Here is a 27,977-nt window from a genome sequence, read left to right as displayed (position 1 = left end):
GGGAGTCAGTGGCGTTGTTGTAGAAAGGCGCTTATTTAGATAATATTTTAGTAAAATGTAAAATCTGAATTTTTTCTCTTACATTACATTATTTACTTACTTACATTGTAACAAAATCATAATTATAACCCTGTTAATAATTAATAATGTTTTTATTAAAAATATATTCCGGTTTATCATTTAAAAATTTAAATCCGGTATCATTTAAAATGATATTACATTATGAAACAATATTTTTTAATATACCGGGTCGTCTCAAAAGTGGCTCACCCCCTATAACTTTTTTATTTTTTCAGATAAAAAAAAACAGATTTGTATGTTAGTAGGTATATGACATAAATTAGGATTTATTGACGTATTCAATTGTTTTTGGTCTCTTCCTGTTTCACCGAAATGATTACATCTTTTGATTTTTAAAGGCACCCTCGGTATATTGCCACTTTATTCGATAAAAAATGACACTCTGAATAGAATGACATATCATATGTCAACTTTTGACATTGTCGCTTAAAAACATATCCTATTTTAAATTTCAATCCAGGGTGCCATGGTGTTATTAAAAACACTAAGTTTTAATCAAGGAGCCTTGGAAAAATAGTTTTGATCGTCTAATAGGTTTCGTGTCTTGTCTAGGCCGGTTAAAAGATGTACAAATCGTATTTTTAATCATACATGTCAATTTTTCAAATGGAACAAGGGACTCATTAGCATATTTGGAAAAAGCATTTTTTATGAATATATTGATACCACACACTTGGTATTTCGAGTCAAATTGTCGTTATGAACCGCGTGTTACAATTACAATTAAACCATATGCGAAAATGTCAAAAGTTGACATATGATATGTCATTCTATTCAGAGTGTCATTTTCTATCGAATAAACTAGAAAACTAGAAATTTACCGAGGGTGCCGTTTAAAAATTAAAAGTTATAGTCATTTCCGGTGAAACAGGAAGTGACCAAAAACAATTGAATGCGTCAATCAATCCTAATTTATTTCATATACTAACATACTAAATCTTGTTTTTTATTTGAAAATATAAAAAAATTATGGAGATGAGCCACTTTTGAGACGCACCCGGTATAATAAAGACAGTACCGAGTTAAATAAATGTAGTTTTTATTTTATCCACTTCCTATCACCTTCCTTGCTTTAATGGAACAGATTTATATTTTCTCTAATTTACATAATAAGACATCACTTAACCAGAACAAAATTACAACAATCATATTTTTTTCTCTCCCTGTCGCCGATTCTATTATATCTGTGGAATAGATCCTGTTTTGATTAATATTAGGGGTTGTAAATGTTTGACTAAAATTAATAATTTATTATTAATTTCAAAAATTACCTAATTTCGATTATAAAATTTCTTCTATAACGTGTATTTTATTATTTTTATCCTTTTTGGACTCTAAATTGTTTTTCTAAAGTTTTATTTAAAAAACCTGTCCTAAATCTTAATAAAATATAAAAAAGTTTAAATACGATATATTTTTAATTTAATTATAGCTTCATTAAAATAAAAAAATTACCCGGCTATGATACGGAGAGTTCAGGTGTACTTGAGAAACGAAAGACAGTGTTGTGTTTCTCGGCAGAGTCGTCAGGGAACGACCGTTACGATAGAGACAACCTATCTATCGCTCGTGTCGCACTCGTTATAACCTGAAACAATAACAAAAACAATAACACAACAATAACAAGACAGTGTCTGACCGCATGTTCCAGCTATTTATGAATGAGATGCTCAGTCTATATTTTATTTTAAGTCTATGCTTAAAATAGATCACCAATTTTTGGTAGGCCTGTATAAATTTAGGCAAGCAATAACATTTTTCAGTAAAGGTTATTTATTGACCTTTAAACTCAGCACAAGAATTAATTCTGAAAAGTAATGTACAGGGTGTTAATTTAGGTGCATATTTAAATATCTTTAAATATCTCAAAAACCAAAGATTTTAAACATATTTAACACCTATAATAAATGCCTTTTTTTGGGCCCAAGAATCCAAAAATGAAATAAAATACCGGGTGTTCAATAAGAAAAAATATAACTTTGGTATGGACCTTAGTTCTGAGACACCCTGTATATTTCAAAATAATTTTAAATTGTGCCCATTGCCTCCCCTCATATACCCATAAAATATTTTGTTTCTACATCTTTCCGTTTTCGTATAATCAACCGAGGCGAATGAGGTGCGCCACCCTGTATAAATAATAGTTTCGTTTTAGTTTGGGCTAAAACACACTAAGTAAAAAGAGATACAGCCAGTTTTCGATATACACATTGTTTTGCATTTCAGTGAAAGTATAATTAAATTTAAATTAAATATAATAAACATTGTGTCCACCATAAAGTTGGATCCATATGGACGTTTTTTTTTATATTAGAGTTTTAAAAAATATTTTCGTGGCAATCACTTCTGCTTTGAAAACAACTTAAAATGCACCAAGTCAAGGTTGACAGCTAACATCTGGGAGCTGTCAAATACAAAATATTTAAAAGAAATTTTTAAAAATTGGTTAAATTATTATTATTTCAAAAAAGTTGACTAACAATATTATGCTTCAACTTTGACTTGGTGCATTTTAAGTTGATTTTAAAAGCAGAATTGATTGCCACAAAAAGTTTTTTTAAACTCTAATACCAAAACTATGGATCCAACTTTACGGCGAACACTGTAATTATTGAATGGCTTCCCCGAAAAACGTTGTAACCGACATTTTTTTTTTCAAAATAGAGATTTCAGTGAAATAAGGTTGTAATTTTCATAGGTATAACGTTTTTTCTTCGTTTTTTTCACTGAAATTTCAATATTGAAAAAATTGTTGGTTACAACCGAGGAGCCATTCAATTATTACATTAATTATTATTATATTAATGTTTACTAAGCAATATTAACCAAAATAAATTCGACTTATTTATATTACTAACCTTACTAATTTTTGTAGATCAGCTCAATTTTTCTGTTCTTTATTGATGCAAACTTATCAGTAATATCGTCATTTAATTAATTAATTATATTCACACACATTAAAGTATATTTAAACGAACATTTTCATTAAAATTAAGCTTATAAAGTCTAGCGTTTTTTTCTAAAGCATCGGCTATTGTATTTTGATTTTTTTTTAATTTCTTAGCATTAACTGACATTTTAAATGTTCTGCAGAATCCCCGTGTTATACAAAGATCTTGTTATATTTACGAAATCAGTGAACTCTTCTTTATTCCAAATGCCATGTTTATTAGAAAGTAGTAAACATGACCAACAAAATAATTTTTGTAAAACAATGCTACTACATAGCCAATTAAAATCAGAAAACCAGGAAGACTTAAATTTAATATTATAAGATTTGCCACTGTTTCTTATTTCTTTTTTGCAATTTATGGTTAAAGTTTCAGTTGGTTACCCTTGCCCTTGAGATAAAACATCCCCCTTATCTTCATCTGTACACCGTCTGAACTAACATGGTGTCCAGTGTAAAAGTAAAAGTGTTTTGGTGTAGTGTGGTGATTTATTATTTTATTTCGCTATGTGAAAAGAAAAACAACTATTGAAGATAACATAATTATACAGAGTATCTGTGGTTAATTTTTTGTGAAACATCGTTGAAATATTAGTAGGGATTTTAACATAACAAGCTTTTAGATGTTTCAAGTTTAATGAGAGTAATTTTATTTCTACATTATGTTTCGGGCATGTTATGCCTTTTTCAAGAGTTTCTTGAGAAACTGTTGAAAAAGCCGGTATTCGGGAAACTTTGGCAGCATATTCAGCAGATAAAAATTGATAAAAAAGTTTGTATAAATGTATGTTCTAAAATGCTTCGTTTCGAAGATTTTATTAGAAGATTATTTTAATTTTTTGAAATAATTTCTGAACCAATGTCGATAAATGGATCAAGATTAGGGTCTGGGTGTTTTTTGACATGAGAAATTTGATGATCAAAAGCAAAAATGGATTCAAGCAGTTCGACAAAACAAGTAAGTAAACAAAGTTCTCGTTACACAATCAAAACATTAAATAGCCATATACTGTACGATCAAAAAAAAAAACGGCGTCAGCGGTGGCTATGAAATGAACAACGCTGTCATTTTATATGTAAAATTATATGGGGAATGTCATCGATCGTCATTTCCAGGCCAACTGGACTCCATTTTTTTTCGAGCATACGATATTTATTATATGAAACGATTACGATATTAATATGAAAGGATAAAATATAATTTGCAATATTAATGGTATACTTTTTTAATCAACTAGTGATTAAATGTTTTATAAACATATTTTAAAATTATAATTATATACATGTATGTATCACAACCTTTAAAAAAATCGTTATAGCCGAAATAACCCCAATTATGACCCCACTAGTTAAACCGGTGCGTAAAACTATGCTACCTACCGTAGTTGAACTGATCTAAAAAGTGGAATAATTTTTATAGTGGAATAATAAATTACCTATAACACAAGTTAGACCTTCTGAAGATATCAAAATATTTACTTTTTTATTTTTAGAATGTTCTCAATTATACTTCCTTAAAATTAAATTAACACTTAAAATAATTATATAATATTGTTTTTCTCTCGTGGTCCGAATTTCCGGAAACTTCGGCAGCATATTCTGCAGATAAAAATAAGTAAAAAAGTTCGTATAAATGTATGTCCTAAAATGCTTAGGTTCGGAAATACAGGGTGTAGAAGTTTCATTTTTATTTCGATTTGTTCCAAATAATTTATGAAGTAACGTCAATACTTGGATGAAAATTGGTGTCTAGGAGTTTTTTGATATGAGAAATTTGATTTTGATATTAGTAGGACTCCTACTTGTAGGTGGCGCCACCTACATATTTTTTCCTGGTTTGAAGAGTAATAACTTTTCGTCCGTACCTGTACAAAACTACTGAGTAAAAAAATATACATTTACAACGTTTTTTACGTAAAAAAAGTCTCTTGGTAAAAATCGCTACGAGTAATGGTTTTCGAGATATTTGGAATCGAGTTTATCAATACCTGTCATCATTGACATAAATTAAACATGTTAACTAAATAGTTATTCGACTGAAATCATAAATTTGAAATGTTTTTGTGCCAAAAGTTCAACAGAAACTGTTTTATCATCTTTTTTTTTAAGAAAAAATTATGATTAACTTAAAAAAATAAAAAGTTCCCAAATTTATCATTTTAGTCAAATCATGTTTATTTTTTGTCAATAATGACATGTATTGACTGTTCCCGTTCTAAATATCTTGAGAACAGTTGCTCGTAGCGATTTTTACCAAGAGACATTTTTTACGTAAAAATTCGCGGAAATTAGTATATTTTTTTACTCAGTAGTTTTATACAGGTACGGACAAAAAGTTATTACTCTTCAAAACAGTTAAAATACGTGTAGGTGGCGCCCTCTTCAAATAGGAGTCATATTGACATCGAAATCAAATTTCTCATATCAAAAAACTCAGACACCAATTTACATCCAAATATTGATGTTACTTCACAAAATATTTGGAAAAAATGGGAATAAAAATGAAAATTCTATACCATGTATCTTTGAAACTAAGCATTTTAGTACACCCACATACATTTATATGAACTTTTTTACATATTTTTATCTGCAGAATATGCTGCCGAAGTTTCCGGAATACAATTCGGACCACCCTGTATATGAGTTGTTTACGATATTTTCCGATGGTGGCAGCACCGGCGGAGAATGCACCAAGCCTATAACAACTGAAACCTTGACACTTTAGAAATGACTATACCAAAGCTTATATAATTTTATACTATACTCACTAATAAATAAATGAATAATCATGTTAACGTCACAACAAGCTGTACATTAACAGATTGAAGGTCGTGATCACGTCACACTTTTAAATTGACTTTTAAATAACTGATATTAAAAATCGCGATATCAGTTAACAGCGTGATTTAAAAATCACAGTATCGCTCATCCCTAACTCTATAGTAAGGTGCATAATGATTACAAATACTTGTATCCATTTGATATACACAATACCACATAATTTTAGTCCGAAATATGTGTCAAGTTCATTTTACTGCAGGAGAAGATCTTACAGGGTTAATTTTTCTATTTATTTTGATAAGAACAACAAGATATAACGGAGACTGATTTGCTTATCAAATTATTCAATGAGACCAGTTGGAAATCAGGTTTATTACATAATAAACAACATAATTGACCTTTAAACCCCGTACAGATAGATATGAATATGCACTTGTGTATAGAGAAGCACCGGATAATTTCCTACAAACGATTTGATAAAACAATTCCAGTCAGACAAATGATAATTGAATATCATTCATTTATAAGCGACATAACCGTTATGGAAAAACATAATTGATATAAAATGATACTCAACCATATCATTATGACACATACAGACAAATAATAAATGTTTAATAGAATTTTTAATAGGAATTAAAGTAGGTCTACCATCATTATCATAATTTTCCGCTTATTCAACCATTTCCAACCATTCAACAATTTCCAAGTTATCCCTGCTAATTTCCTAATATAATGGTCTCATCTCAGGTTTGGTCTTCCTCTAGGTCTATAGGTCTATATAATATAAAGTAGGTATAATATAAGAAATACCCCTAAAATTGTGGAACATTTTCCTCTGTTTCCAATGCCGTTAATATCACTTTGGTATCAAATTGATATCAGCCTACTTACTTACTTACTTCATCCTCTTCTATAGCCTTCATGGACCTCTGAGAATATCAGTAACGACTGGAAGAACTGCCTAATAATTAAGATCCCAAAGAAAGGTGGCCTCTCGGAATGTTAAAATTTCAGAGATGGAGAGGCACTACATTATTAAACACTATATTAATATCCTCTCAAGAGAACAATTTCCAAGAATTATCGTGGAATATCGGGAGTCCCTTTAGCATGTTAGAAGATCTCAGTTATGCAGATGACATATGTCTCCTTTCTCATAGTCACGCGGATATGGCATCAAAACTACTTGACTTATCAAATGAAGCTCAAAGTGCAAGATATTATAAATAGAATCAGAGACAAAAAAGACACAGAGAGAGAGAGAGAGAAAGACATACAGAAGAATGCTTAAAATATATTGGACCATCAGAACCAGAAATGAAGAAGTTCTTTGAAGAATGGAACCCGACAGACTACTTCTGAATATTATCAAGCGACGAAAACTTTAATACCTTGGCTATATAACCAGAGGACCCTGATATGAATTTCTCCGAATGATCCTTAAAAGAAAAATCGAAGGAAAAATTTGATTGGACGCAAGAGGCTCTCGTGGCTCAGAAACAAACCAACTTAAACGCGGATGAGTTAATCCATATAACTCAAGATCGAGAGCGATACAGAGATATCGTGAACATGGCAGTCGTCAACGTTCACTAGGAACATGACACTTGAAGAAGAAGAGTTCGACTAATAAAAAAATTCTGTACCTCTTTAAATTTAAATTATAGCAGGAAGTTTAAACGTGCATTTTGTGACTGTCTTATACAAATTTAACCTAGTATGTATGTCCCATTTTTAGACTTTTTCTGAATTAAATATGAGACAGTCTTATCTGCATACTGTTTTTTTGAGGGGTACTTTTGTATATTTTTATTTTGGCAATAGGTTTTTACAACCAAATGACTTTCATAGAAGAAATACTTTTATATTTAAATGATTTTACTTTTATCTAGCAAATTTCAACTGGCAAATAATCCAGTAATATTACGGTTTCAACCCGACAAAATTCAGAAACTTTTGAAAATTGGTAGGTATGTTGGGGATAGCATGAGGATTACTGAACCGAAAAGTTCCCACCCCTAAATAGTGTGGGTCATCCCCCAGGACATCGTTTCTACACCTATTTTGAGTTTTTTTAGATAATCTCGGCAACGGTGCAATTCTCGACAAAAATACCTATATAGGAAATTGTTCTTCATAAAATTCTCTATCAAAAAGATAATTACACTTTTTTTCTAAAGTTAATAATAAAGTATCAAATAGGGCGCAAATATAAGGGTTGGTTATGACTAGCACTATCTGCAGTTCAATCTAATTTAAAGTTTAATGTTTAACGCTAACAGAAAGCAGTAACCACTAAATTAGACTTAGAATTTTAATATACGTTCTTCTCTCACACTCCTCTACCCCTATAAAAAGGGTGATTTGTAATTATTTCCACATCACCCTAGAGGTGTATATTGTATATATTACGCCGCGAAGCAAATATCCTCTATCAATGACATACTCGCTGTTTTCAAAAATATGGTCTCGTTCTGGAACTTTATTGACAATCTGGTTTAAAGCTGCTTTATTAGTTTTTCTCATTAGGCCTTTCGCATCGAAAAAAGAAAGAGGTACTGAAGCTAATTCGAAACTAAAGCACTTTTTTTAACTCTAGGCTAGAATGAACGGTACAAATAATTCTTTGAAATAGTAATGTTGAGATCATTGATCATCATTGCCATTAATTTTCATTTTATTGCTTAAACTAGATATCGGCTTTACACGATTTGCACGACGCACTTTTAAACTTTTAAATAAAATCTTTAACATTTGATAATTAGTGGATTAGGTCTACAGGGGATACCACTTAAAAAAAACGCATCAAATATTTTAAATCTAGTGTGATAAAAGACAGTGGAAAAAAGTACAAATCTCCCTTTTTATAGGGGTAGAAGAGTGTGAGAGAAGAATGTATATAAATATGAATATATATGAATGAATATATATAATATTAAAATTCTAAGTATAATTTAGTGGTTACTGCTTTTTGTTAGCGTTAAACATTAAACTTTAAATTAGATTGAACTGCAGATAGTGCTAGTCTTAACCAACCTTTATATTTGCACCCTATTTGCCACTTTATTATTAAGTTTAGAAAAAAAGTGTAACTATCTTTTTGATAGAGAATTTTATGAAGAACAATTTTCTATATAGGTATATTTGTCGATAATTGCACCGTTGCCGAGATTATCTAAAAAAACTCAAAACGGGGGTAGAAACAATGTCCTGGAGGATGACGCACACTATTTACGGGTGGGAACTTTTCAGTTTATTAATACATATGACGTCCTGATTATTTCCACCAATTTTGAAAACTTTATGAATTTTGTCGGATATATCGCAATTTGAGCCATAATATTACTGAACTAAAAGGAGACGCGATATCCCCAAACAGTAACATTAGAAGAAATCTTCCGTCAACTAGACTGGACCAACAAAGGACTAAAAATAAATGGAAAATATCTTAACCATCTAAGATTCGCTTATGACATAGTCCTAATTGCTAATAGTTCTGAAGAACTACAAGCACAGATTAATGAACTAAATACAGCCAGCAATAAAGTGGGTCTCAAAATGAATTTAGCAAAAACTAAAATAATGTACAACGAACTAGTGGAAAGTAAAGACATTCTAATAAATGACACAACACTGGAAATCGTTGAAGAATATATAATATATATATTTGGGACAACTGATACACAGTTCGGGATCTCTCCCACCAGAAATCAACAGAAGCATTAAGTTAGCATGGAGTACCTACATATGGAAGAGACTCAATCATATTTAAATCTAGAATGCCACTCTATCTAAAGAAGAAAACATTCGATCAATGTGTATTACCAGTCATAAAGAAACTGCAGGTCACACAACGATCAATGGAACGAAATATACTGGGAATAACCAAGAGAAGCAGTAATAGAATAGAATAGATACGACAAAAGACCCAGGTAATAGATATCATCCACAGAGTTAAATCCCTCAAATGGCCATGGGCAGGACACCTGGAAAGAAGAACAAACAACAGATGAACCACAAAAATTACAGCATGGTACCCACGAGGAATTACCTAGAAGAAGACCGAATCTGAGATGGGACCATGATATTAAGAAATTAGCAGTGTTATCTTGGGCCCGCATAGCCTACAATACACAACAATGGGCCCAACTACAAAGTAAAGAGAGTAAGTATGTAAGGGAGGCTACACCATAATTGGAAATGGTTGAATGAGCTGAAAATGATGATGATGATGATGATGATGATGACTTTTAACTTAGAAAAAAGTAACAGTTTTGAAAAATGTCTCATATTTACACCACCATGAAGTACAATAAATGTCTCTGAGTCTCTTATTCCTCTACTGGATCCTCTATTATTACTTCTCGTCAAATTGATTAACTTCAATAATCCTGCCATTGCTTCCTTGCACATTTAACATGACCGATAAGAATTGAGAAATAAACAATAAAAATACCAATTGGTGTCTCGGTTGTAAAACAAATTTATAAACATCGTACGACTCTCGGCTACGTCAATACAAATTAGTTAGAAGAAAAATCATCGCAAATACTTTTATTATTCTAAACCGCAATCAACGTCAGGCCTCTTCATATACGCCCTATAATTCGATCATTTATTGGCTAGACACGCGTGTTATTGTCTGTCAAGTTTATCTAATTTTTCTGAGAATCTATTAAAAAGGATTGCATTTAAATTAATAAGGTACTGAAAAGATAAATTTTATTATACATTATATATGTTACAGTGAAAGTCGGAAATTCAGTGATTGTTAACATTCACTAGGAAATGCTAGCAATTACGCACTGGACCAGTAAACGTGGTATTCTAAAGAGATTTGTTGACTTTTCCTAGTAATTTTATTATTAACTTTAACAAACATTAACTAGTGAAAGTAACATTTACTAAAGTTTGCCATTAAAAGTTATTCTATTGTACAGAGCGAGTGTGGTGAGGAAGAATGTTGGTGGAAGTTAGAACAAATAAAACTTTTAAGAATATTGGATCACCTCATTATTCAAGCTCATCAACATATCTTAAAATTACAAATTACTGCTTTAGTATATTTATTAAAAATTATAGAAAATAACGACACAACCTTCTAAATATTAAAAAGAAATAGGCATAATGAACATTTTAAAGCGTACAAAATAATTAAAAAAGATTCATGAACATAAGATTACTTATTGGTACAAGGTTTTTTTAATAAAATTCTTCATCGTGGACAAAATAAAGTATGCCCGAATTTTCTTCAGCGGGAGTTATTTGTTTTTTTCAAACCTGCTACTTCGAACATATCAAAACGTTTAATAAATTCAGAGTCCTTAATACTTCCTTAATATCAAAAAAAAAAAACAACTATTACATCCCCCCTGAGAGTACCTAGTTTACCTCAATTTTCACAGAACATTTTAGTACGAGAGCTAGTAACATCGGGGAAACAAGTATTTTAAGACGTCTGGCTCTTTGATACATCTTTTACTATATGCTCTCTAGAACAGCATGCGGCACGTCTGGCTGCCGGTAAACGTTGCGTTCCCTACTGCGCATTGAAAGAATATCCTATATTTTTATTAGTCCTTTAAATTCTAGTATTGAATATAAATCGAACATGTCTCCATAGATCCGGATATTTGTTTTTTTTAATTACCAGAATTATTTAATACTTTACTATCAGAATATAAACGAAAATAAAATAAAAAAGTCTTTGACCTGACCTGGATTTGAACTATGAATCTTCGGTTCGTGGTCGGAAACTCTACGCACTGCGCTATGGAGACATGTTCGATTTATATTCAATACTAGAATTTATAGGACTATATTAATAAAAAAATATAGGATCTTCTTCCGCTGCGCAGTAGTAAACGCAACGGGTATCGGCAGCCAAACGGGCCGCATGCTGTTATGCCATAGAGCATAGTAAAAGATATATCAAAGAGCCAGACGTCTTAAAATACTTTCTCGAAAACGTTGCTAGCTCTTAGACTATTTCTTCCGTAAGGAATGTTTTTTTTGTACCACACACCACTTTTTACAACGATAACATAACCACAAAAAAGAAAGCGAATTTAGGCCAGATGCCTGTCAATGTTGCCAACGTTTAGCCCAATTAAATGTTATCCTTTTATTGCCTCTTATTCAACTTATCCTTATTTATTCTTATATAACTTATAAATTAATTATATTTAACATGTGGCAAGCGCCTACTGAATCTAACAGCTAACTGAATCTTTCAAACTCACTGCTATCGTCCAGGGAATGCTAGCATTCACTAGTAAAAGTTGGTTTCAAAAATAGCTGTTGAACTTTTACTGGCGTAGTCTTAGCAAATCAGTGAATGAGAGCTTTTACTAGTAATTGCTAACAACATATACAGGGTGTCATATTATTTCATATTACATTTCTATGTTTCTAATATGATTGGAGGGAGATCAGAGTTATCGATTTTAAATACATAAGAACCAATGGTAGATGTAGATTTTAGGGGAGGGGGAAGGTAATCACCGTAACCTTACAGATCTATTGTGCCCCCCTTTCTTGAGCTGTAACACATAATACAGTCTCAGGGCTTTGACAGATTTTTGTCGTCTCGGCGCATTCAGTGAGTTCTGGTTTTCCCCATTTTCTCTCCAGAGTCTGCATTCGCCTTGTTTCTTAGCTTCAATCTATTGAAGTCTTCAATGGAGTGACATTGTCCTATTAAAAGGCCCGTGACAATCCAAAGATTGTTCTTACTTAAATCAAGAATAATCTTCAATTTTTCTCAGTCGTAAGTCTTGAGAAACATCTTCGAGTGCCTTAGACCGTTGCAAGATTTCCATTCTATGTTGCGGATGGAGACTTCCAAGTTCTTGAGTTCCGCTTTGAGTTAGTTTCCATTGTGGAAGCGGAACGGTTCTGGTCCAGAACGTCCAAGAACAGTTTCGGTGAGTGGAATATTCGTTCCTCTTCTAGCTAGATCGTTTGGCTTTTTTACTACCTTCCACCTCCTGGTGGGCTGGTACCCAGATTAGAAAGGCTTCATTTTCTTTGCCTAATTGGTTTAGCTTCTCTTGTTATTCTTTCACCGACTTTGAATTGATGGTTACTGAGTTGAGCCCTTTTAAGGCTGCTTGAGTATCAGATAAGAGCCAATCATAGCTCATATTTTATAAACATCTGTATTATACAGGGTGCTACAAATTCGAGGTACGAGCATTGGTATCTCGGTAACCGTAATAGATACGAACATGGTTAAATTGGGGCAAAGTTGCGCTTTGAGATCTTTACCAAGATGCCATCAAGAAAGTTTTAAAATTTTCAAAGATTGCTTAGTTTTTTGAAAAAACTGATTTTTTTTGAATCGATTTTATTTTTTCTTGTCGTTACTTTTTAGAAAATCAAAAAACTAATTGCACATTCTCATGTCCTCTTTATTAGGGCTATCTAATAGTATTTTTAGATTTTCAAATTAACTGATAATTTGTCAGATACAGAGGCCAACTTAATTTTTTTAATCACGGACCTGCATTTTTTATTTCAGGTTTTGAAAGAACTCGGTCTCCTGAGTACAATGATATGCCACACTTTTGCAGCGCTGCAAAAGCAACTACAATTAGTCCCCCAGATAACAGGTGATAGTGACCCCCCAAAAGACTTGAGCTCCCCTAAATGTCTGTGCCTAGTTGCGCCACTGGCCACTTGGACGCCGTTTTTTTTTCAATCATACTGTAGCTTAACTCTATTGGAAACATACACTAGAATAAAGCAAATATTTTTATAATTTACAAATGTCTATGAGAATAAGCTGCGGATCTGACTACGACAACACTGTACAATAGGGTATGGTAAGTGAAAAATCTATTTTTAAACTATCTAAATGATTTAATAAGAATTCACTTCGCAGGTACGTAATAATTAGCTGTTTAAATTTTGTTAATTTTCTTTTTTAATTCTGATGTTTGTTTTTTTAAATTAAATAGTAGGAAAAATAATTAAATAAATTAAATTACATACAAAATTTATAGGTATATAAAAATATATTTTATAGACAATTCTACATATCCCTACTGTTTAATACTGTACATAAACATATCGTCAATAATAATTGTTTGTCCTAAAGTAATAAATAGTGATGGGAAACACCGATTAATTTCAATAATTAAGTACTCGAGTTTCAAGCGACTGCAATAACCGAGTGATCGCTCGAGCGAAATATCACTCGTATTTAAAAATACGGTTTTTCACCCGTCGCTTGTTGTAAGTACTCGTTAACGCCAAGCGCCAAGCAGTAAGTTGCATGCGCAGTGATGAATGGCAAGTAGCAAGCGGTGATCGATTTGCTTGATCGCTTGATATAGTTTATTTCAAAGCATTGTCGATGTAGGTCGTAAAATTTTGTCCCGCTTGGTTTTGCTGGTTTTGCAGTCTCATCTTGGTTTTGCAGTCTCATAAGTAGTCTCAGTTTTGATGTAGCACAGTTTAAAGAATATATCTTGTAGGTTCCAATCTTAATCTTGTAGGGTCTATTTTTTGTTTTGGTCTTGCTGCAAGACACTTGCAAGTTTTTTTAACTAATTTAAAGCAAATGAAACTTTAAAGGATTAAACAATATTAGTCTGATTGAAAAATCAAAATTTTACTTTTCAATGTTAAGGACAATATGATCGAAAAAAAACGGCGTCAGCGATGGCTGTGAAATCAAGATCCTATTCTCATGCAATTCAATTAAATCATTTCAAAATAACTAAAATTTTATTTTAAAAATTTATACAGGTTTTGAGCAATACTGGGTTAGTGATAAGGATCTTATTTCATCAATGCAATTATTTTGTTTGGCAATTTATTGTCAATTAGAGAATATTTTGACTGTTGTTGTTATTAAATTGAGTTGAAGTGTGGAAAATTTTAACGGCAATTAATACATATATCAATTAAAACGTCTAGCTCGATGGAAATAATATTGAAAATTTGTTAATTAGAATTATCAGTTTGAGAAATGAAACCAAAATAGATAAAAATTTAAATATGATATTAATTTTTAATTTACTAGGTTTTCATCTGTATTTCTGTTCACACCATCATTTGAAATATAACAATCATCTAGTGATATTAACATGATAAAAAATTATAATATAGAAACAACTATACTTTAACTGATATCTTTGAATTTCTTGCATTTTACATTAATGTTCAAATGTATTATGATATATAAAATGAAGATAGGTGACAGATTAACTTCAAACAAATTGTAATTGTTATAATATACAAATAATATTCATACATATAATATGATGTAAATAAATTTTCTAAATTAATTATATATTAATTATTAACTATTTTTTGATAATTTAAAATCCAAATATATAAATGATAAAAATGTTAATAACATATGAATGACCTTTAATCATATTAATTAAGTAACAATGTATTATCAATGTAAATCCATGTGCCCTCAAATATTCACTCATTTCTGGATGTTGATTTTATGCTGATCATAATAATTTACAAGGAAAAAACCGGTTATTCTTGAAATATTATTTTTTAATTTCGTATTTTTCCTTATCAATAGGGTATAAAATTTTAAACATATCATTAATCACAAATTTATTATCAACTTTAGTTTAATTACTTGTTAAAATTGCGTGTTATAAATAATGGTATACATTAAATTAAAACACGTTGAAGTTGAAATTATATAAAATTTGTATAAGCTACAGTAAAAGTTGTAACAATCACTAAAGCTTCATTCAGAAGCTCGCAATTAGTAGAATAAATTAGTAGTTTCAATTAGCGTAGAAGTATGTTCCAGTAATTTCAATGTAAGCATTCAGAACGTCAAAATTAGTGGTAGAAATTTTCAATTAGTGGAAAAAGGTAACAAACTTTTAACTTTTCCACTAATTCTACTTCAAAATTTGTGAGGAATGTCATTTTGGCCATTTGATTATCATCCGTCAAGAGAAAATGTGGATAGAAATCAAAAGTTTAATTTTTTTAAGCTAAATATTAGGCGTTCTCTATGGATACGACTGATTACTGAAAGCTGTTGCTAGGATATTCTATTAATTTTAATTGTGTTTAGTAGACATTGTGCATGCTCGCAAACTAAAAAGTATAAAGTATAATTGAAACCACTAATTTATGCCTTTAAGCCTAATTATTTAGCTTATAAAACAATAAACTTTTGATGTCTAACCAAATTTTGTCTTGACGGATGATAATCAAAGGCCAAAATAATATTCGTCGCAAATTTTGAAGTATAATTAGCAGGGGTGGATGGGCCATATGGGAAAACGGGAAAATTCCCGGTGGGCCGGTGGGCCGGTCCCGATCAGAGCTCAAAAAAGATTGTATTAGCAATTGCTGTTAAATATAAACACCAATTTGTAAAATAACTATTGTAAAATGTCTTTCTCTGGGACACTTATAATTTTAATAATCATCTGTTGTTTGTTCGGTTTGAAAATTTTTATTATACAAGGTGAGTCTATAAGTGCAAATATTTTCAGGGCTGGTAGATCTTAATAAATAAAAATAAAAAAAAATAAACATAATATATTCTCTTTATCGAGTTTCAAATAAGTCTAATCGAGTTATTAAAGTTTGGAACTTGAAAAAAATAGATTTATTTTTAAAACAATTTGAGCCACCTCAGTTTTTCGGTATTTGCATCTCTTTTAGTGCCGTAATATCAGAGATTAAGAAACTACACCGTGGGAAAATTTGCGGTGAACAGGAAGTTCTAAAAAGTTTTCTAAAATATACAGGAAAATTTAAAAAAAATGCTCGATTTTTAACATCTTTTTTTGTAAAAAAAACTCATAGACGAGTTCCTGGGGTCGAAATATATACCACCCCTGAAAATATTTGCACTTACATATATGACTCACCCTGTATAGTTTTGCCAACTATTCTTTTATTAATATCTAGACTGGCAGCAAAAAAAGAATGAATAGCATTAGGTAAATTTAAATAGTCTCGGTCTAAATGTATACTAAGAATACGGTAGCGTAGATTGACAACTGGGGGCCTCGGTGCAATATTTTTCGAGCTCCCCTTTGTAAAAAAGTAGACGAATTTGACGCGAACTCTGCGGTTGACGGAGAAAACATATTTATACTTGGTTTGAATTGGGGACGGACTGGAAAGCCAAGTCTGAGAACTAAAAGCCAAGTCTAAATTGTTGTTTAAAATGTTGCTAAAATGAATTTGTAAAAAATTACTGAGACAGCAGAGAATAGTTAAATAGGGTTTAAACTAGATTAGATAATAAAATATTAATATGTCTCGAAAACTCAAATATTCTTATTATGGACTGTAACATGGCCTTACATGAGAACACATTTAACTGGCTAGGTATAGTCTAGGTTTTTTTCGTTTGAGTCATGGCATTATCACACAAGATGCCAAATGTAGAAAAGTATAGAGGAAAAGTTTCGTGATAAGTACTATATAATAACCTAAAAAATGCTGCAGTTTTAATGCCGACCGCGGTTCATTCAGTTAAGGTTCACACGTGTACACGAGGAGGGTGCGGTTGTAGCAGAAAAGAGAGAATTTCTTTCTACAATGTGTAAGAAGTATATACCCGAAAAACTAAATGTATTTCACAGAGGATTGGGTCAGCTGAACCGAATGAATCAGGAAGTCTTATAGTGTTTCAAAATCGTGACTCAAAATCGTAGCTTATTCAAAAACCGTTATCGATAATGAAAATAAAATAGTAGAATCCTGTAAAACTGAGCCATTTTGTAGTAAAAATTCAGATGTCCGACCCAATATTGGTCTTTACGAAAATGTTGATCAAGACAATTTAATTTTTTTTAAAAAACCGGAGACAAAAGAGCTTTTTCGCACGAGCGAAAAACGCCCTTACTTATATATTAATAAATAAAATATGTTTCTTCGTTATGGTCATTTTGTTTTTGTGGATTTGGGCCGGTTGCCTGTTTTTCCCGGGCCGGTTTCCACTTCCCCATCCACCCTTGATAATTAGTGGAAAAGTTAAAAGTTTGTTAAATTTTTCCACTACCTAATTGAAAATTTCTACCACTAATTTTGACGTTCTGAATGCTTACATTCAAATTACACCTAACCAATTGAAACCACTAATTTATTCCACTAATTGCGAGGTTCTGTATGAAGCTTAAAAAGGAAACCCTAACAATGTCGTATTTTATAGAAATTTGTGGACTTTTACTAGTAATTGTTAGTTGTCAGTCGCTAGTAAGTTAGTAAAACTAGTAAGAGTAAAACTTACTAAAAGCAAAAAGTTGTCAGTAAAAGTGATTCTATTGTACAATATGTTGTAGGAAGTTGGAATAAATAAAACGTTTAATAACATTGGATTACTAACTTATGATATGAAGTTATACCAACTTGTTGAAAAGGGTTTTTTTGAATTATAATGTAATCACTTAGTTTTATCGACAAAAAGAAATTTAAAAGTTGATTATTAATTGGAAAAAAAATAAAAACAAATCATCTGAATATGTGTGTTTTCAATACACCCAGGAATATTAAGAAATAATAATAATTCAATACACCCAGGAAAGTTTTGTACAGGGTGTCCCACTAAGAATAGCTCTCGGCTGTATCTCGGAAAGTATTAGTCGTAGAGCTTGCGGAAAAAAATATTTATAACTAAAGAGGGTATGAGAAATTGCTGGAAATTATTTTCAAGTTTGTAGAGCGGCCGCTAGAGGGCGCAAGTGCTATTAAAAATAAGAAAAAGGAGTTTTTACACAATTTTGCCTAGATAACGGATACTATAAATAATAAATTCATAATCTTCAGTAATTTTTGCATATTTTTTGCTAGAACCATTTTCCCCTATCTGCTAAAATAAAGTGGTGGAGGAAGGTTAGATCTGTTTTTATTTAAATGTTAATAACTCCGTACTGGTTAATCGGAATCGAACAAGTGAGGGCTCGTTTAAGAGAGCGTTTCTTACTCTATATTATACTATATTAATAATAAATATAACCTTTTGAACGTAGGCGCTAGGGGGCACTGTCTTACAATTTAACAAACATTACGCGTTTTTTCGAAAAAGTTAAATGCGATAGTATATGTAATTTTAGCTGATACTAAAGAGTAATAAAAGTTTAAAAAATCGGCGAGAACCGCATCTTGATATCTTTTTTCAAACCAAAGTTATTAGCAAAATTATAATAAATACGAAAAAATAAGCTTTTAATTAAATTATCTTTCTAACACGGTATCCCTAGCCCTCTTGATTATGACCATTAATAAAAAATAAGATAGAAAAGATTATTTCATTCAAAAAGTCGACCATGTACCAGAATACCATAATACTAGGTGTATGAATATCTAACAATTAAGATATCAATGAAAGTGACTAAGAAACGACGCCTCAGTGAATTCATGGTAGGCTTTGGAAAAAAGTTGCTTTTAAAGAGATAGTTAAACTCAAAATATTATTATATCAACAATTTGATAGTCTCAGCAGCGTTTTTTATCTTTTGATTGCATTTCTAAAAATGCCTTTTTTCAAAAGAGAAAAAACGCTGCTAAGACTATCAAAATGTTGATTTAATAACTCTTTGATGTTTATACTATTACGTCAAAAGCATCTTCTTTCCAAAGCCTACCATGACTTCACTGAGGCGTTGTTTCTTATTCACTGTCATTGATATCTTAATTATTAGATATTAATACATCTGGTATTATTGGTATATTGTCGATTTTAGGATAAACTAATCATTTCTATCTTATTTTTTATTAGAATGGTCATAATCAAGAGGGCTACTGTAACCGTGTTAAAAAAAATAATGTAATTAAGGGCTTATTTTTTCGTATATATTATAATTTTGCTAATATCCTCGGTTTGAAAGAGAATATCAAGATGCGGTTTTCGCTGACTTTTTAAGTTTTTGTTACTCCTCACTATCAGCTAAAATTATATATACTAACGCATTTAATTTTTTTGAAACAAACGCGCAATGTTTGTTAAATTGTAAGACAGCGCCCCCTAGCGTCTACATTTAAAAGCTTATTATTATTGTTTATACGTTATAATATAGAGTAGGAAACGCTCTTTCAAACGAGCCCCCGTTTGTTAGATACCCTTAATCCAGTCCGAAGTTATTAATGTTTAAATAAAAACAGATCTAACCATCCCCCACCACTTTATTTTGGCAGATAGGGGAAATGGTTCTAACAAAAAATATGCAAAATTTATAAGATTATGAATCTATTATTTATAGTATCCGCTGTTTAGGCAAAATTGTGTAAAACTCCATTTTCTTATTTTTAATAGCAGTTGCAGAAAATAATTTCCAGCATTTTCTCATGCCCTCTTTAGTTATAAATATTTTTTTCCGCAAGCTCTAGGACTAATACTTTCCGAGATACAGCCGAGAGCTATTCTTAGTGGGACACCCGGTACAAAGAATAGGATGTTTTAATATATTTTTTTGATTCAGTGCTAATATTAGTGCCCGGATTATTACTTTCTTATTATTAATATTTTGGGAAAAAATCATTTTTTATAAAAAATTTTAATCCCGTTTATACTTTTCAAAATTAATATACCATTTTGGAGAAAATTGAAAAAACCTAAAAAAAGTCCTAAAAATCAAAACGTGTTTCTATGATAATATAGTTTCGATTTCATTCTTTGATAGATATTATCGAATTTTAATTAACGTCATATTTTTTGTTGTTTTAAAATGTTAAAGAAACACAAAACTTTTTCAGTTAAATGTTGTGAGAAGTGTGATGATAATAGTTATTAGAAAATGTAATACTAAGAAATAGTTCATTAACAAATACTTAACAAAGCAAAAATATATGACGTTAATTAAAATTAACAATAACCATCATCTATCAAAGAATAAATTCAAAATTATATTACCACAGAAACGCGTTTTAATTTTTAGAACTTGAAAAAATCAACCATATTTTCATGCTTTTGTTAATTTTTTGAAAAAAAAAGCAAAAATTTTTATGAAGAATTTTTCTCAAATATCAATAATAAAATTAAATAATCCAATTTATTAATAAAATTCCTTGATCAAATATTTGAGACTTACTTTTTTTCTGTGTGAAATTTGCATTTGCCAATATCCGAATCACAAGAGTTGTAATCACAAGTTTTATTGGATTTCGGATCCATTCTTTTGTCGTGAAATTGTTTCACTCGCGCCCGAAAAAATCAATCTTATTCCCTCGAAAGCCGTAATTTCACTAAAAAATTTTGAAAATGCTTATCACTTTTAAACATATGCATAGCCATAAATTGTAAGTCAGGTAAATCATATATCGTTGCAAAACTTTATCCTAATTTTCCAAATCTTAATGAACTTGTGATGAATTTTGATGATTTATTGGGCGGAAACATGATTATGTAGAAAATAATATATAAGACACACGAAAATTTTGATAACGATTGTTATGTTGAGTAATTAACTCGAGGGAGTAGGGTCATGGTCAGGTCCTCACAATAGAAATTGATCTCAAATCCAAGGAGGCAATAGAGAAAGAGGGACATATCCTCTATTATAGATACGGGACAACACCGGTATCAGGTCTAAGGAGAGACCAAGTTAAAGAGGTGGAGAAAATGGAGACAGATCCTCCAGCCTCCACCTCACGCGTTCCTCAGCCGGCGGCAAGTTCCTCGACTGTGAAAGGCGGCACGGAGGGCCAAACACCAATCATGGAAGCAAAGACATTATAAAGATAGACCGAACATGTCATTCATAAATACTCGTTGGAAGTGTATCAAACATTCCAATGTGTCAAACAAGGACGGAAGAGACAGAGAAGTCTAAAATTTCCGACCCCGGCAACTAGGCGCATTTGGATTGTTCTAATGGCCAGTGGCGTATCGTTTTTTGGAAGGAATTTAATTAGTAAAGTAAATGTAAAGTAATTAGTAAAATTTTTACTCCATATTAATATACTACGTTAACACTTTTTCGTCAGATGAGTTTTGCTATAAGGTCTAATATAATAATATAATTAATATCCCATATATACTTATGTTGAAACGTTAGTAGGTAGTTTTCGAAAATCGCTCCAACGTCGATTTTCAATTTAAACTTTCAGTTACTTCTATATAAACACTCAGTTACTTTTGAATACTTACAGGGTGACTCAGGCTTCCGAAACAGTTCTATATTAGGTTTGTGGTTGGTGACTTTTCTTTCAATTTTTTTTCAGAATATGGAGGCAATGGTAAAGCACATTTTAGACATTTTTGTAAACATAGGTGGCCGGAACATATTTTCAAACTAAAGTTGTAGATTTGCCGTTAAATTTCCATTCCAGAAATACCTAGGGTTGGCACCTGTCCTTTTTGAAAAGGACAGTCCTTTTGGAATAACTTGTCCTTTTGACTTTTTTGACTTAAAAGATGAACTTGTAATAACAGAAATCTTGTAAAATGTAACAGTTATTTAATCTTGTATTATTAATAACTGATTTGACTTTCGGTCTTCTTCTTGTATTATGATGGCTCTGATACGAGGCAATTACCTTTTAGTCTCTCAATAGAAGGCATTTATCATTAAAAGTATCAAATCTGTGTGCTACAGTATGGGATTTCTGTCGCATAATAATGAATATTACGTTTATTTACAAACCCATTACTTTTAAAGGTAGCTTCATCAGACAATCAAATTTTAGTTAAATGTCTCAATCTTTATGAACTGTATTAAGCATATGTTTTGCGGTTTGAATCACCCTGTATGTTGACAAAAATATTTTGAAAATGTGCGTTACAATGGCCCCCATCTTATGTAAAAAATTGAAATAAAATCACAAACCAAAAACGTCATAGGTAAAAGCTTTTTTTTTGGAGGCCTGGGTCACTCTGTACATAGGTATGTATAAAACTAGTAGCCTAAAAAATTATTTACAGTTCGTCCCATTCTAAAAAAAGGTAAACACACCGTACAAATAACTCTAGGAAGAGGTATTTGTACGGTGGTAAAATTGTCTAAACAAGGCCGAAGGGGCAGATATAATAAAGCAGTAAAATGTAAAAAGGTCGGGTAAACACCTTTGTTTATTTGTTGAGCAAAATTCCTTTATTTACGATATTTAGAATATCGTATATAATGACCAAAATATGACGCAATTTTAAAAAAAAATGTCACTTTCTGGCTTATAATAAAGTTTTAAATGCAACGTTTATATTCAAATTTGTTATGATCTACAACAGTTAGGTAGTAATTGAGACGAATTATAATTCAATTACCGGCTACTACGTTCTTGTTTTAGTAAATCAAAATTCAACAAATATAATTAGAAATTATTTTAATTGTAAGGATATCCCTTGTGGGACGCCTATGTACAATTACGACGGAAATTTGTACCTACCTGTGAAAAGACAAATTCGGGTAATTTGAGCTTATTTTTCCACACACTTGACACTGTCGTACCATATTGAAAATTCGCAGATTCAAAAGTACGTTAAACAAAAACAAAAACAAAAACTACTGAAAACACTGAAAAGTTCACTTCGGACTTGATTCCGACTTCAAACACACCGTAAGCTAAACGTAGTACGCTATAACGGACCAAGGGCCGTCGCGAGGGGTGGTGGGACGGACGGCTCACTTTCATTCTGGAAGACTAGCAGCGACGTTGCCAATAGTTCTAGATGTTTCAGCACGTTAAACAGTAAACATGTCCTTTAATAGTAATGTATATATCTTCTGGTTAATAACATATTATTACGCATGCTTCTTTAAAAATAAACTATTAATTTAATTAAGAAATTGAGATTTATTGATATCCGGTGAAGGTTTTAAAGTCACCTTTTCTGCAAATCAAACTAAGTAGATAGGCGCAAATTTGAGATGTGGCAATGTCGCCTTCTCTATCTCAGTTGGTTTTTACAGTACGTAGTCAACCTCCAATTGTTTGATCGGGTTAAAATGCACAATGTGATATCTGTTCTTCCTAAATCTATGCATGGAAGGGTGTGTACCCTCGGAGGAAGAACTGTTGTCAGGATGGGAAATACCCTGTCCCCTCTACAACAGGGGTATGACTGTGTGATAACTCAAGGAAGAGGGGCACACTAGATCTTTAAGGTCGTAGTGATTAACCCCCCTCTTACTCATTCTACATTCTATGTTTCTTTAAATAAAGTAAGTTTCCTTCAACTGATTCTCATTCGACCTAAATTTAATGTAAAACCATTATTGGTTAATTAAAATAACATGGATATTACATTTTATTTGTGCCATTTTTTTAATTAAACCATTAAAACAAACAATAAGGGTCTTTTTGGTGTTTTGGCACATTTTTGTTTAGGTAAATGACCATGAAGCAAATGTGTCTTCTTAATTCTGAACCAAGTTTAATAAAACAAATATTTTTTGAGTGTTTTATAACAGTGGTGATATTCACAATAGTTCCCATACAGAGAAACATATCTGATGTTTTTTTTTTCAAAATAAGTAACAAGAACTCTCCACAATACGCACACAAAACACTTTATTTTTAACACTGCACACTACACGCGATTCACTATCATTATCAGCAGATGATAAATGTTTGCATTTTGGTGTGATGAGCTACTGTTATAATTTTCTGTTGTAACATGAAAGGTTCCAATCTCGATTCCAACCCCAAATCTGTCATTCTTTTATTGTAGTAAAAATTTAATTTTGAAAAAACATTCTACAAATTGTAATGCATTGTGCCAAAATAATAATTTAACTAAATTAAATACAACAACTTAAAAATCTTTGTACTATCCAAATGGCTGTATGAAAAAATGTATAAAATGGCTGTACTATCGTTATTTCTTACTAAAATATTACTAAAAATCCAGCATAGTAGCTCTAGATGAATTTATAAATTATTTTAATAGCAATTTTTTTTTCAAAGTAGTTTAAAAATGTCAAAATTGTGCACCAAGAACTATATTTTTGTATTATAAATATATTTCTTTTTTATGTTGTAATAAAGTACAATAATTAAAAAAATATGTTTGCTTAAAAAAGAGCTATACAGGGTGAATCTTAAATAAGCGCAAATTTTTAAGGGGTGGTATTTTTCGATTTCAAGAACACAGATTCTATGATTATGTTTAGCAAAAAAAATATTTTTTTATATGTACTTATTTCGTTTTTATATTTTCAGTTAAAAAACATAATACCTTGATAATATGGCATCGTAGATAGTATGAACAAACCAAAAAAATCCAGTGGTTGTCAAAATGCTAATATACCGGGTCCGTCTCAAAAGTGGCTCACCCTTATAATTTTTTTATTTTTTCAGATAAAAAAAACGAGATTTGATATGTTTAGTAGATATATAACATAAATTAGGATTGACGTATTCAATTGTTTTTGGTTACTTCCTGTTTCACCGGAAATGACAACAACTTTTGATTTTTAAATCGCACCTTGGGTATTTTTTTACTTAATTCAACAAAAAATGACACTTTGGGTAGAATGACATATCATATGTCAACTTTTGACAACTTCTCATATGGTTTATTTGAATTTGTAACATGCGGATCATCTCGAAATACCAAGTGTGTGGTATCAAGTTATTCATAAAAAATGCTTTTTCCAAACATGCTAATAAGCCACCGTCTTTCTATTTGAAAAAATTGAGATATGATTAAAAATACGATTTGGGCATCTTTTAACCGGCCAGGACCAGACACCAAAAACAGTAAACGATCAAATCCATTTTTCCAAGGCTACTTGATTAAAAATTTGTGTTTCTAACACAGCCATGGCACCAGGCATGGCACTCTGGATTGAAATTTAAAATACGATTTTTTTTAAAGCAAAAATGTCAAAAGTTGACATGTGATATGTCATTGTATTCAGAGTGACATTTTCTATCGAATAAAGTAAAAAAAAATACCGAGAGTGCCATTTAAAAATCAAAAGTTTTCGGTGAAATAGGAAGTGACCAAAATCAATAATTAAATACGTCAATCAATCCTAATTTATGTCATATACTAACATACCAAATCTCGTTTTTTTTATCTGAAAAGATAAAAAAGTTATAGGGGGTGAGCCATTTTTGAAACGCACCCGATATAATACAGTAATAATGGGTAGTAGTCTAATAATAAAGAGTAACAGTAGAGTAAAATGCTAGTATACAGTAAGTAAGTATACAAATGTATTGAGGATGAGTCCTAAGTAAGTGCATGTATTATTAGGGGTATATTTCAGTTGCACAACACATCTCTGAATTTTTGTCGAGAAAAAATAATTGTAAATTTGGTATTTTTCATTTTTATTTTGAGTTTTTTTTAATTTCTATTTATGGCACATTGTATTTTGACAACATAGGTAGTAGATTAAATTCAGCCAAACAAAAACACGAAAAAAATTCAGTGGTTTTCAAAATTGAAGAAAACTTTTTTTTAATTTTTTCTCAATTTTCAAATAACTCGGATATATTGGACTTATCTGGTCTTATCCAACTGAAAAACGGCAATTATTTCTAAGTATTTCACCCTGTATAATTAATCATAGCTTCTTTGCAGAACACTATATGATTAATAAATTATGAGAATGGTATTTTATTTAAAGTAGATTAGATTACCGATATTTCTTGTTCATATTCAACAAAACAATAATACACTACAAATAGGGGTATAGTTAAAAGTAATTACACTGGATTATCTTATAAAATTTAAAAAGTATTTAATTACGTATAAAATACTTCAAACTTACTTTTTTCCAATCTGCGTCTGAGATTCGGATGTCGGCAGCGAATCGTAATCACCAGATTTGTTCGTTTTCGACTTCATATTGTTTCCTGTTTCACGAAATAATTTCACTCGCGCCCGGTATACAATTCAATCTTATCGACCCGAAAGCTTTAATCTGACTAAAACTTTTAGAAGAATGCTAATCTTTTTTAAATGTGCTGCCATAAATCATGAGTCAAATCGGTTACCGTTGCGAAACCTTATCCTGACTCTACCACCATCAGTACTTGGACGAATCCAAACGAGCGAATGATTTATTTTGACACAGTATAAACAATAACGTTTTTATTATATGGTTTTGTATTTTTCCGCGAGGAAATTTACAATCTGCTAGCTAATCGCTCTCCAATTCGCCTCTTTTGCCAGTACGAACTTTTTTTGCTGTTCTTTGGTTGGCCGGCGCCCACAGAACGATTCCGCTGATCGATGCTAATCAACCAAATTAAATTATCTATAATTGTATCTTGTACCTCCGATTGGTTTTGTTATAATCTGTGTAAATCCTTCGACCTACGCGAATTTAGAATATTTCGCAACTGCAACCCAAGATGTATTCTAAAGTAAATAGGGGGAATAATGAAGTGTTAACAAGAACTCCCTTCATGTATTTTCCAAGATTTACACGACTTTTTGTCGACTATGGTGTATATGCTCTGCGTCTAGTTGATTGACATTCATTACAAAAATTACAGAACGCTTGTGTAAGATACTCTTATACCTTACTTAAATTTGATCACATATCGAATTGCTTTAGGGAGTCTCACTGGCTTAATTTGGACGAGATATTTATTGTGCATATGGCCTGTATGGTTTTTAGAATTGATGAATCCTAAACACCAATTTATCTATTTGAGAAATTATCTAAGCGAAACGAAACGCATAACTATCCTACTAGATCAGGCGCGCTGTACAGTGTTCCAAGGCATGTCTCAGCTTTGTTCCAGCGTTCATTTTCCTATAATGCGGTCCACAGAATAACTACAGAACGATCAGTCAATGTAATAAAAAAGCGAACAAAATTTTTGCTGCCATCTATAGTGGGCCGAGTGCGGCTCAGGGCTTCAAGGTCAAAATAATTATTTATTAAATAAAAAAGTCGTGTCGGCGGCACGATTCGAACCGGCTACCTTCGTGTTGCTAGACGAGAGCCTTATCCCCTACACCACCAGATATCTTGACGAGAATTATATCTTTATGGTAATAAATTATGAATTCAGCCTGCTACAACGGATATGTAAAATTTATCCTAGAGGCTGCTTATACTTTGAAAATTCATCTCGTTGCAGTTCATCACAGTTGTATAATTCAAGAAGCACTAAGAAATATGACTACCTTTGAATAATATAATATGAAAAAGTTGGAGTCGGAATACAATAAAAAGCACGAGAAATACATTTTGTATTAAAAACAAAATAAAGGCAGCTTAAATATAGTTTGAAGCATAAATAAAGGAGT

At 31.3% G+C, this 27,977-nt stretch overlaps 1 protein-coding gene across 2 annotated transcripts in view; it reads right to left on the bottom strand.

Annotated features, from left to right (window-relative positions):
• Positions 1-26,773, bottom strand: part of LOC115874830 (proton-coupled amino acid transporter-like protein CG1139) — a 109,088-nt gene extending 82,315 nt beyond the window's left edge. Inside the window, exon 1 of one of the 2 annotated variants that reach the window (XM_030890137.1) lies at positions 26,485-26,773. In XM_030890137.1, the coding sequence (XP_030745997.1) occupies positions 26,485-26,561 (77 nt within the window). In that variant the 5' untranslated portion in view covers positions 26,562-26,773. The remainder of the gene's footprint in view (positions 1-26,484) is intronic. The other variant, XM_030890135.1, reaches the window with a different exon arrangement.
• Between the last annotated feature and the right edge of the window lie 1,204 nt (positions 26,774-27,977).

This window comes from Sitophilus oryzae, unplaced genomic scaffold, assembly GCF_002938485.1.
Source record: "Sitophilus oryzae breed Bouriz unplaced genomic scaffold, Soryzae_2.0 scaffold_1297_pilon_pilon, whole genome shotgun sequence".
Classification (NCBI taxonomy): Eukaryota; Metazoa; Arthropoda; class Insecta; order Coleoptera; family Curculionidae; genus Sitophilus; species Sitophilus oryzae.
Note: the sequence above shows the minus strand (reverse complement) of the source record. Positions and strands in the feature narration are given on the sequence as shown.